The sequence below is a fragment of the Ciona intestinalis genome, unplaced genomic scaffold, assembly GCF_000224145.3.
Source record: "Ciona intestinalis unplaced genomic scaffold, KH HT000079.2, whole genome shotgun sequence".
NCBI lineage: Eukaryota > Metazoa > Chordata > Ascidiacea > Phlebobranchia > Cionidae > Ciona > Ciona intestinalis.
The window spans coordinates 35339-48354 of record NW_004190401.2 but is presented as its reverse complement, the minus strand read 5'-3'; the positions used below and the strand labels follow the sequence as shown (position 1 = coordinate 48354).

Genomic DNA, 13016 nt, shown 5'->3' with positions numbered 1-13016 from the left:
ACATATGTTCGCTTATGGTGTTGATGTATTTATATGGTTTCTTTCCTGACCTTTGTCACGTCGTAAAGTTACATCTGTCTTTTTACTTCAATTCCCCTTTATAAACCTTACCGTACATGTTATGAGACGGAGAAACACGCAGACGCTTCGAGAGAACAGTGACTAACTAGATAGGGTTACGTGATTGTAAACGTTGGAGTTGCTTTTGGTACTTGTTTACTGTTGAAAAGTTTATAACGCCTCAATACAAGTTGATGTTCAAATAACCGACTCATACTCAACAAGACAACGTCAGTACCAGAAGACAGAAGCAAGAAACTTCTCCCAAATACAGCGCACATTCCGAGAGTAGGATACAGCGCGTAGGACAGCCGCGACTCGCAACAAGGTGTTTAACTGGCGCACCTCGTCTAGATAATCGAACTGAACTGACTAAGGCACGTCGAGACGCGGGCGCCCCTACAAACTGACTACCAACTTATAGCAAAAGTATTACAAGTAGGTTCATTGAAATTAAATAATTTAAAAAAACAGTAAAAAAAATTTATAATCACTGTTTTATTTCTGATTAAAGAATTTAATATTTGTGTTAAAACGACTGTTGTTTTGTCGCTATATCCCGTCTTTTTGTTTAAAATATTTCTAGATCTTTGCTACCGTAATCAAAGAGACAAATAAAAGTTATTATTATTATTCCCAATCCAGTTTGAACTTCATCAACAAACATGTCGGCACGATACACGGTCAACGAACAGGAACCAGATGTACAAGTTCTGGTTCCTAAAAAAGAAAAGAAACCCAAAAGAAACATGGACGATTTAAAGAAAGAATTGGCGCTTGTAAGATATAAACGCAACTGAATGAATGTAACTTGCTTTATTCACGCATGCTTGGGACAACGACAAGCCTTGAACCAATTTTGGGTTGATGGCAGGCTAACCACTTTGCCGTGGTACCTAGCATAGTGTTGTGCTGTGTGTATAAGTTATCCATGTGCCATCTCATAGGGCAATATAAAAGCTGCATGTGTTCACCACCTAATTGCATGATGTTCACATGGTGTTACACATGTTATACATACTTAGTGACTAACAAGACACCCCTGTAGAATCTACTTCTTTTTATCCAACAGTCTTAGTTAACTGGGTTGACTTGTTTGATCAATAAAGCTTTAAAAACTACTATATTTTTGTTTTGTACCTGGTGTAGGTTATTCCGACCTTCGTAGATACTCATGACCTAAGTTTCATAGCAATGGGATAGTTATAGCAATTTGCAAGCGATTAGCTGAGTTGCTAAAGGACACACAGTCATATTCTCATTTCTTTTAATATTTCAATGTTTTGTGGATCTTTGTGAATTTTTATCAACAAATTATTCATTACAGGACGAACATAAAATAAGCCTGGAAGAACTTTGTGAAAGAGTCAAAACAGACCCAGTGAATGTGAGTGCTTTATACATTATGTTACATGTCATAAACTTGAGTGATTTACCTGTGATTAATGGGTTGTCTAAAATTACCAGCCGTGCAGAAAAGCAATCATCCACAAACTTACATACATAAAAGCGAGAAAATGGTGTATGTATGAAACAAAACAGTATACCGTGTTATAACGATTATCGTTGCCCCACTATGCAAGGATAAATACATTACATACACTTTTACATACTCAGACTTGATACGTGTTATTCATTTACCCCCCAAAATAACTATTAGTATTATTAATCCTGATCATCACCAGGGCTTAACTTCATCTCAAGCTGCTGAGTTTCTTGAAAGAGACGGACCAAATGCCCTCACACCTCCCAAGACAACCCCAGAGTGGATTAAGTTCTGTAAGAATTTGTTCGGAGGTTTCTCTACTTTGTTGTGGACGGGAGCCATCTTGTGTTTCATTGCTTATGGTATTGATGCTGCTACTATTAAGAACAGGGAGAACTTGTCGGCTGATTATGTAAGTGGCCTCATGCTCACTGTCGAGTTAAACATGAGTGACTTATAAAACACAGACACATATTGTGTATTCATACACCTCATGCTCACTGTCGAGTTATCACATGGGCGTTTCTTATACACCAGACATACATGGTGTATTCATACACCTCATGCTCACTGTCAAGTTAAACAATTCTTATACACCAGACACACGTGGTGAATTTATACACCTCATGCTCACTGTCGAGTATTAACAAAAAAAGTTAAAACAGTGCATTCATACCCCATATAAATACACCATACATCTCATGCTCATTTTAAAGTTAAAACATGGGTGTCCCCCAGACACATGTGGTGTATTTCACTCCATACAAACATTATCATCTCAAGTACTTGTTATTCCAGCTCTATCTTGGCTTTGTGTTAGTTGCTGTAGTTGTCCTGACTGGGATCTTTCAATATTATCAAGAATCCAAAAGTTCAAAGATTATGGATTCATTCAAGAACATGGTGCCTGCTGTAAGTGGAATTACTTTTAACTGATATTATTTATCATATGTTTGTTTTGCACCATACAAAGCTTGTAATTCAGCTCACATCCCGTATTTGTGGGGGTGTTGTGTCAACTCTTGCTTAGTCTCAGGTTCTTTAGCATACACTAAGACCTTAGCGTTTTAACCTGGCATGTATTAGGCCACACCGTTGTACATTCATTCTGCATAAAACAAATCCTGAAATTTCAGGACATACCACTGGTTGGGTTTTGGTTATTGAACCAACTCTGCCTAAATTCCGTGGCATGCCAAAGGACCCTTTTAATGTACTAGTCAAATTTCATAACAAAAAAGTTTTTATACTCACAGTCATTTCTTAAAATGTTTGAAATTTCTCCTTTGAGTTTGTTTCATTATTACATCATATGTTCATTGTGATGTCACAGCAAGCAATTGTTATACGAGATGGAGAGAAATGTCAGATTCTCGCTGAGAAGATTGTTATCGGTGATGTGGTGATTGTGAAGGGTGGAGATAAAATACCTGCAGATCTCAGGATATATAGTTGTCAGAATATGAAGGTAAGATTATTTGCATACTTGTTCATTCTTTAGTGGAGGGTAAAACAATTGTTATAACACGGGTGTTCTGTTTCATGCATTTTGTGTTTGGCTGTCCGTTGACTAGTTACCACATATGTAACTTATTTATCCTTGCATGACGGGGCAACGATATAACACAAGTAGTAAACTGAGATATATTTAGTGCGTTTATAAACCAGGTTATTTTTTACAAGTTACTACATTACAACTTTGTGGGTGATTGATGTTTGAACTTATAGAGATATTATTTGTAATAATAAAGATGTTCTGTTTCACATCTTGCTCCTATGTAGGTTAACAAGTATGTACATGGCTGCTTTAGTATTGTTATTGCTTAGTCATGGTTTTTAATGCTTCATCATTGTTAGGTTGATAATTCATCTTTAACTGGCGAAGCTGAACCTCAAAGTCGTGGAATTGAATGCACGCACGAAAACCCGGTGGAAACCAAGAATATTGCTTTCTTCTCAACCAACTGTGTTGAAGGTGAGGTGGTTGGTGTGGTGTGTGGATCAGTCTTAAATTCGTTAATAATATTCTCGTGGGTGGGAACGAGTGACTTATTGAGTGACTTATCCATGGTTGCCACTCCCATGCCCACAGTCGAGTTGCTGAAGCTATTACAGTGTGTGGATAAGTAGACATGACTTTTGGTTGGTTTGGTCATTTTTATTCTTATGGGTGGAAACTTAATGACTTATCCATGGTTGCCACTTCCATGCCCACAGTCGAGTTGCTGAAGCTATTACAGTGTGTGGATAAGCAGACATGACTTTTGGTTGGTTTGGTCATTTATATCCTCGTGGGTGGGAACTTGAGTGACTTATCCATGGTTGCCACTTCCATGCCCACAGTCGAGCTGCTGAAGCTATTGCAGTGTGTGAATAAGCAGGCATGACTTTTGGTTTGTTTGGTCATTTTTATTCTTATGGGTGGGAACTTGAGTGACTTATACATGGTTGCCACTTCCATGACAACAGTCGAGTTGTTGATTTACAGTGTGTGGATAAGTGTGTTGGTATGTGTGAATTTTTTTGTTTGTTTGGTCATAATCATGGATAAGTCACTCAAGTTCCCACCCACGAAGATATAAATCTTTTGCTAGTTTGGTCAAACCATAATTTATGTTACAGTCACAACTCCCAGCCTCATGCCCACAGGTGAGTCACCGCATAACCTTATAACTTTACTACCCAGGTTCTGGCCAAGGTATTGTCATCAAATGTGGAGACAACACTGTAATGGGAAGAATTGCCACCCTTGCCTCGGGTCTCTCATCAGGGGAAACACCAATTGCTCGTGAAATTGCTCATTTCATTCACATAATCACAGGAGTGGCGGTTTTCCTTGGTGTGTTGTTTCTTATCATCTCACTGGCTCTCGGATATAGATGGATCTTAGCTGTTGTTTACTTGATTGGAATTATTGTGGCAAATGTTCCTGAAGGATTGCTTGCAACAGTGACTGTAAGTTCTCTTCATACTTAGAACCTATAACCTTAAAATCAAGTTTATAATATGAATATTATATCACATGTTTACTATTGTTTAATTAGGTACAGGATGTACAAATTACTTATTTTAATGAGTTATAGTTTTATAATTAGGTGCAACAGCCATGGTTTTTAACTGATGCTCTTACCCACCTTTTATCCATAGCATGTTTTAACGACTGTCGTTTTGCTGTCGATTCCCTTAACTTTGTTTTCTAAATATTGTAATCTTTACTATCTTTTTTAACATTAGGCGCGTTTTAACAACTATTGTTTTGTCGCTATACCCTGTCTTTTTGTTTAAAATATTTTAAAATCTTTACCTCCATTATTGTAGAGACAAAGAAAGTTATTCTTTTTTATTTTCGCAGAAATAAATAAAACATCATGTTTTAATCATCCAGGTGTGTTTGACTTTGACTGCAAAGCGTATGGCTCGTAAGAACTGCTTGGTGAAGAACCTGGAAGCCGTAGAAACTCTTGGATCAACATCAACAATCTGTTCCGATAAAACTGGAACTTTGACGCAGAACAGAATGACTGTCGCACATATGTGGTTTGATAATCAGATCGTGGAAGCTGATACAACAGAAGATCAATCTGGTGAGTTATCATATTCTATTAAATAAATAAATATGACTTATTTATCCTCAAACGTCGGACAATGACAGTCGGTATAACACGAGTGTTCTATTTCATATACCTCATGCCTGCTCGTCAGTTACCTTGTATCTAACTTTGCAGATAATTGTCTGCATCTCTGGCATTTAGACATTCGATTAGTCAAACATGTTAGTATTTTTAAGTCTTTTGCCCAAAACACATAAATCTAAACACAGCATTTGTGTTGCCCAGCCAGATGATTGTAAGTTTGCAACTGAAGTTTTCCAACCCAGTGGTCATTAATGGGTTGTCTAAATTATCAGCCATACATAGAAAAATCCCCCCCAAAAGTAACCACCCACAAAGTAACATACATGGTAACTCATAAGCTGACAAGAGGTGTATGAACACCCGTGTTACATTTAGGTGTTATGAAACAAAATTGCCTAAAAATTATGACAAGTTTCCACCCATGGTCAAATTGTTGAAGCTTGGCAGAAACTTAATATTTATTTAAACTCTGTTCATATCTATCCAGGTGAATGTGGAGACATGAAGTCAGAAACTTGGGTTGCTTTATCTAGAATTGCATTGTTATGTAACAGAGCTTCATTCTTACAAGGGCAGGAGAATGTTCCAATATTGAAAAGAGAAACAGCTGGTAAGTGTTTGGATCTGAAACTTCTTCTCTCAGAAACAAGAGTATATTGTTGGTATAGTAATTAGGAGTGGTACCCTGTATACTGGAGGATACAGGTTGAAAGTTTAACGCTGCCTCAATCATGGACAAGTCCGTCGCTTGGCAAGACACTTAAAGTTATTGTTTCAACCCAATTGTCACTAAAGGGTTGACCAAGTTGTCAGCCATTCTTAAAATATTAAAAAATAAAAAACAATCACACAGAAGCTACATATATGGTAACTTAGTTTTCTTACCTATTTTCCCCACTAGGTGATGCATCAGAGTCAGCGTTGTTGAAATGCGTTGAATTATCGTTGGGAGATGTTGAAGGAAGGAGATTGAAGAATACAAAAGTTGCTGAAATACCATTTAATTCAACAAATAAATACCAGGTAGAATTTCAGTTGAATGTTGATGTAATCATTTTAACTATGGTATGTGGGTGTTAATTCAATTCAAAGTTTTATTTAATTTTATTGTGGGTGTTACTTTTATTCAATTCAATTAAAAGCCTACAATTCTTACACCTTAATCTATAGTGTCTAACCCTTATGTCATGTTTATTTAAAGTGTGGTTACTGATCTTCAATGGTTGAGCTTTATGGTGAGGCAGGGACTTGAAAGTCAGGACAGAATTGGCTTGTTTGACCAAACATCAATCTGTAACTAACTCCGTTTTTGTGTCTTTGAATTACTCGGTTTCAAAATAATCAAAGTTAGATTTAGATCTCATTCACTTGTCACAATCCAGGTTTCGATCCACGAGACAGAAGATCCAAATGATAAACGTTACTTGCTGGTGATGAAGGGAGCTCCGGAACGAATCCTGGATCGTTGCAACCGCATCATGAACAAAGGAGCTGCAGAAACAATGACTCAGGAATGGAAAGATGATTTTGAATCTGCTTACATGGAGCTTGGTGGATTAGGGGAGCGTGTACTTGGTATGTATTGCATATTGCTGAGGTTGAAAGGTCAAAAGCAATGTTAGCTTATCTCGTACTTGCTACAATGTATCTCAATGCATCGTAACTAAAAGATCTATGGTTCAGTGTGCTGAATGTAGTGACTTATACTTGATGTGGTGCAAACAGACAATTCTTTTAACTCTATTGTCACTCTAGATCTGCCATTTTACTACTTCTTATGCTGCAATTAAGAGCTAAAATATAAACAGACTAGAATATGCTAATTCTGGTGATACCTTTACTAAACTGTCAAGGAAAGATCTTTTATCCATTAAGGCACTTGTCGCCTACCTTTGGCTTCAACATCCGTTGAGGTCCATGCGGTTATGCAGGCCTGCATAATGAAATGCGTATCTGGTGAGGTTCTTTTGTTATGCAGGCGGTGCGGTAGCACGCTGGTTGTTGGGGTAGCGAGCAAATTGTGGTCCAAATCTCAGGATTCATAACATGCCATACCAAAATAGAATAAAGTGGAACAGATAACATTATATTGTATATGTTTTCATACAGGTTTCTGCCATGAATATCTTCCTGTGGACCAATTTCCACCTGGTTTTCAATTCGATTCGGAAGATGTTAATTTTCCTCTTGAAAACCTAACATTTGTGGGGTTAATGTCCATGATTGATCCACCTCGAGCTGCCGTACCTGATGCTGTTGGGAAATGTAGAAGTGCAGGAATCAAGGTGAAAATATTCACAATAAAACTATTTTCTAATTTTGTAAAACTAACAAGTTTTAAACTTTTTTTCATTTTTAAAACTAACAAAACTGTGTAATACTAAAGTATGTTTATAAAAGGTTTTTATGTGTAAATCACGGTTTTATTCAGGTTCTCATACATATTTTAAATAGGGATTATATTTTGAAGTTGGGAGTTATCTCATTTGATGTTTTCTAACATTTCTATGTTTCCCAGGTTATCATGGTAACAGGAGATCATCCAATCACAGCGAAGGCGATTGCTAAAGGTGTCGGTATTATATCGGAGGGTAACGAGACAGTAGAAGATATGGCTAATAGACTCAATATTCCATTAAGTGAAATTAACCCAAGGTAGATAAGTTGACAGTTGTGCCACCATTACAATGGTCCCAAATAGTACAATGGTCCCAAATATAATGTTACGTTATACTTTTGGGACACTCAGAAATTATTTTTAGTTTATTACTCAATGATAGTTTGGATACAGCATAATTACAGCTGGATAATGAGCAAGGGATACCAAAAGTGTAAGTTATGAAACAAACTAATTGCCTGAATCCTAAGAGGAGTCTGCTATAACTTTTCAATTATAGGTTTATAGAAAGATGGCTTCTGTATATCCACAGTATCTCTGCGTAAACTTACCATGTAGTAAACACAAACGTTGGCTATAAAACCACCATGTAATACACACAGTAAAGCGATAACAGTTTTGTTATGTTGCGTATAAACAGTCACCCAAATAACCCTGATAAACACCGTGCACACACAGAGACCATTTTATCCACATTTTCACCATATCAATTAAATCAACACCCTATTAACTAACTAAATACCATATTAACTAAATAAGTATCATGTTACCCACTTTTACTCATAAACACTATATTAACCACACTACATAGAGATCATATATTATTCACACCATATGTTATGTGCTTACCACAGAGATGCCAAAGCTTGTGTGATCCACGGTTCAAAGCTAACCGACATCACAAACGAACAGCTCGACGACATCCTTAAGAACCACACGGAGATCGTATTTGCACGGACCTCACCTCAACAGAAACTTATCATTGTGGAAGGATGTCAACGATTGGTATGTTATTTCTATGGTGTGGATGAATGTCAATCATTTATATATAGACACCAAGTGTACGAAACAGAACACCCATGTTATAACGACTGTCATTGCCCGCCACACAAGATTACCTAAGTTACATTTCTTGTTCAGTTATCAATACTGCAACGCATATTATAATATTCCCAATAGTAAGTAAAAACTTCAAACTTACCAAGGTATGATAAACAAGTGGCAATCATTTATTTAAAAACCATAAGAACTTTCAAATCCTTGTTTTGAAAAAAAAAACAGTTTAAAAATTTTACATTAACTTTAAGGGAGCCATAGTAGCTGTCACGGGAGACGGAGTGAACGACTCGCCTGCTTTAAAACAAGCAGACATTGGTGTTGCCATGGGGATATCTGGCAGTGATGTCTCAAAACAAGCAGCCGACATGATATTGCTGGATGATAACTTTGCTTCCATTGTAACTGGTGTTGAGGAAGGTTGGTCGTTGTGACAATTGTATAGAGTGGGTAGAATGTAACAGATGTTTCAGCACTTACTGCTTCTACCATTGTTGGCGCTGGTTTGTCTTTTAGCAAGACACTTAACAGAAATTGCTCCAACCCAGTGGTCACTAATAAGAAAAAAAACACTTACATAGTTACGTAATTGGTGATTCGTAAGCGGGCACTGAATGAAAGGTGTATGAAACAGAACACCCATGTTATAACGGCTGTTGTTGCCCTGGCACGGAAGGGTAAATACCCTGTGTTGCAAGTGCATTTGTCTAACCACATGAAGATGTATAAATGATGTCACAAATCGCAGGTCGTTTGATCTTTGATAACTTGAAGAAGTCGATTGCTTACACTCTCACATCCAACATCCCTGAGATCACTCCCTTCCTCCTTTTTATCATGATTGGAATTCCTCTTCCACTTGGAACCGTCACCATCCTCTTTATTGATCTTGGAACAGACATGGTAACATTCATCATTGTGATGTCATGAATGCAACTGTTTTTACAATGACTTGTTTTAACACATTCATCCGACTCTCTATGTGTATACCATATATCGTTTATTGGCCAAAGTGTGCCATACCGATTATCATTATTTCTTTATTTGTTTAAATTGCCCTGACCTTCATGAATAAAGACATTAATAAAGTTATGTGTTATGATCTTTCTTACTACTTAATCTTGAATGACATCATAACCATCCCATTGTTACATAGTTACCTGCGATCTCATTGGCTTACGAACAAGCGGAGAGTGACATCATGAAACGTCAACCTCGTGATCCCATGAAAGATCGTCTCGTGAATGAACGTCTCATCTCGTTGGCTTATGGACAAATTGGTAAACTTTAATATATATTCTCCACTGGTGTATTGTAACATAAGACTGAAAATAATCTCATTTATACTTTAGGTTTAATAAGTCTGTACTAAGTTCTGTAATTACCAAACTTCCAAAAATCTTGATGTGTTAAATCACCCACAAATTTACATACCTGGTAACTTAATTGTAAACGGGCCTGAGGTGTATAAAACAGAACGCTTGTGTTAAAACAACTGTCCTCGTTTAGCCCCAGTGAAATAAATAAAACAAATTTGTTAATTCAAGATAAACTTTTGCAGAAGCCATAGCCTACACTTAAATATGCCTTTTTAAAATTAAGTACGATTTAGTGCAGAAGATTTAATTGCCTAATGATCCTAAAGAACCGTGTCCTATAACTTGTTACCCCTATAAGTATAAGTCTTTCCTATCAGCACTTTATATTTGCAGGTATGTTACAAGCACTGGCAGGTTTCTTCAGTTACTTTGTAGTGATGATGCATAACGGGTTTCTTCCATTACGTTTGATCAACATTCGGGCAGATTGGGACGACAGGAGTTTGAATAATGTGCTTGACTCGTATGGACAAGAATGGGTACGAATATAAATATAAGGTTTCAATAAAATTCTCTGATTTAGACTAGTAGGCTAACTACATGACAGATTCTCTGGATCTCTTACAGTAACACCCCAAGTTTTCTTCACTTTACTGGAGTTAACTCAATATAATGTAACAAGTTAACAACTAACATAAAGGATCTTAAAAAACTACACAAAATTACACATGTGGCAACTTGTAAGTGGGCATGAGATGTATGAAACAAAACACTTGTGTTATAACTTATAAAGTTGCCCAGCCATCCAGGTTGAAAAATTCACTAAATTTTAATGTAAGTTAACATAAATTACAGACATATGAGAGCCGAAAGGCTTTAGAATACACAACAAACACTGCATTCTTTCTTTCCATTGTGATCGTACAATGGGCTGATTTGATCATCAGTAAAACAAGAAGATTGTCCATTCTACAGCAAGGAATGAGGTGAATCAACGTAATATCTATTTATTTAGTAGAACCTAGGATGGCATTCCCAGCTACCGACAAAACTAGTCGCCGCCTAAATCAACCAACTAAAATTTAGTCCTTGATTTCGAAAGACTAACTTCTGTAATAAGTAATGCATAGAAAATTAATCGACCGACCAAATTTCGGTTGGCTAGCTAAAAAAAAACGCAGTAACCAATAGTAACTGGGGTCGACTAACTTTAGTCGGTAACCGAAAATACCATCCCCTTATTCAGAAACATTCGCATGCATCGTCAGAGTAGTTCAGTTCGAATTATACAATTATAACAGTAGGCAATCTCTGACCAGCAAGTCAAATATGGCATATAAAGCCTGTTGTCATGACAAGTAATAAGTTATTAGAAACTATTGCATTTACCAAACATATGCCTGTACTAGATATTTGTGAATCTAAATGCGACGCAAATACCCCATTGTCTAGTTATAAATCAAACCTCATCTGTAGGATAAAAGTTTTGACACTTACTTGATTAAATTTTAACACAACACAAAAGGTCTGAAGCATTAAGTTAAAAATACGGCAACTTTAAAGTGAAATATTTTTAGGAACAAAGTTCTTATCATCGGATTGTTTGAAGAGACGATTCTTGCAACGTTTTTAGCGTTTTGTCCAGAGTTGGACGTCGCACTTAAGATGTATCCATTAGAATGGCCGTGGTGGTTCCTGCCAATGCCTTTTGCACTTATCATATTTTTCTATGATGAAATTAGAAGGCTAATCATCAGGAGGTACCCTGGAGGTGAGTTATACAACTATTCAGCCCTGGATGATTGTTGTTTTCTATATTTACCTATTTGTTGTAGATGACTAATTTGGCAGCTGATTAGTAAGGATTGAGCAATAATAATTAAGAATCTTGCCCAAGTACACACATTTTCAAAATGTTTTTAGCTTCAAATTCAAAACCGTCTTTTTCCAACAATGTACTTCAACTACTGTGTAGGATCTCAAATTTATTTTTCTAACCCATGTTATGTTTTGCAGGCTGGGTGGAACAAGAAACGTATTATTGATTATTGTCACATATTCCACAAATCTTTGCAATACTTCATCTTGTACTTGGAATCTTTAGCACTTTTTACATTTTACTGTGTTACTTTGTTTATACACTTTGCGTTATATCAGGTAGTTCTTCTAATGTAAATTCATTATGGATGTTGGGGCTGGAACTATAAACCCAGCATCGTGTAAATTATCATTCTATTTCCTTTTTTCTATATGGGTGGGGTCCTACGCGATGATACCTGGGATTCAGGCCAAAGTAGCTTTTTTCCCCAAATATCTTGTACAATATCAAGGATTAACAGTATACAGGTGCCTTTTATGTGTAACAAGGCTCAGTTTAAATCCTTACACAGCAAAACCATACAAATTTGCTAAATAATGTTTGTATTTACATTTATATCTCAATATGTTCCCGTTTTTATTGATATTCGTGTATTTTCAAACCAATGGGCATCTGTCGGAATGCGAGTAATCTGAAACCTTTCAGAAATAAGTACATACCCAAATTAGCAAATAGTTTTGATCAGAGACTCTGATTTTGATATTACTGTTTAATTTTCCCAGGCTTTGTTTTAAAGGTGGTAAAAAGAAATACGTGTCAAACATTTAATTTGTGATGTTAAATTTTACTCCCATAATTATTACAAAAATTAGAATCCAAACGTTTTCGTACTTTTGGGAAATGAAGTAGGTAAACTACTATGTTAATACCATGATGTAAACATGTGATCAAGATTAAATTACGTGCCCAAAAACCGAAACCAATAGACCACATCGTGCTAAGTTATACGGCGTTCTTAAATTTGTTACTGTTTATGAATTGGTTTATTGAGAAAAAAATGTCGGTTTTTTAAAAATATTAATTTAAATATTAATATTTAATGCCTAAAGACAGGCCGAATTAAAATTAATTTTGTCATTTTTTTGGTTAGTTATTACAAAGTAGAAGAAATTTCGACACCCCGTGTGTAGTTTCTGCAGTTGGTTGAAAACAAAACAGCGGTGGTTCAAACTGAGTAAAAGTT

General features: G+C 36.3%; 1 protein-coding gene across 3 annotated transcripts in view; it reads left to right on the top strand.

Moving 5' to 3' along the window:
- Nucleotides 1–11999, top strand: part of LOC100175029 (sodium/potassium-transporting ATPase subunit alpha-3) — a 13404-nt gene extending 1405 nt beyond the window's left edge. For 2 of the 3 annotated variants that reach the window (XM_026838417.1, XM_009863055.3), the window contains 21 exons: nt 706–839; nt 1388–1447; nt 1746–1958; nt 2345–2458; nt 2880–3014; nt 3404–3521; nt 4233–4501; nt 4932–5130; nt 5669–5791; nt 6083–6204; nt 6564–6756; nt 7291–7466; nt 7700–7836; nt 8434–8584; nt 8887–9055; nt 9384–9538; nt 9792–9915; nt 10348–10493; nt 10810–10940; nt 11532–11725; nt 11971–11999. In XM_026838417.1, coding sequence (XP_026694218.1) covers nt 726–839; nt 1388–1447; nt 1746–1958; nt 2345–2458; nt 2880–3014; nt 3404–3521; nt 4233–4501; nt 4932–5130; nt 5669–5791; nt 6083–6204; nt 6564–6756; nt 7291–7466; nt 7700–7836; nt 8434–8584; nt 8887–9055; nt 9384–9538; nt 9792–9915; nt 10348–10493; nt 10810–10940; nt 11532–11725; nt 11971–11999 — 3072 coding nt within the window. In that variant the 5' untranslated portion in view covers nt 706–725. Of the gene's footprint in view, nt 1–7; nt 499–705; nt 840–1387; nt 1448–1745; nt 1959–2344; nt 2459–2879; nt 3015–3403; nt 3522–4232; nt 4502–4931; nt 5131–5668; nt 5792–6082; nt 6205–6563; nt 6757–7290; nt 7467–7699; nt 7837–8433; nt 8585–8886; nt 9056–9383; nt 9539–9791; nt 9916–10347; nt 10494–10809; nt 10941–11531; nt 11726–11970 lie in introns of those variants that run through there. The other variant, XM_026838416.1, reaches the window with a different exon arrangement.
- Nucleotides 12000–13016: the final 1017 nt, after the last annotated feature.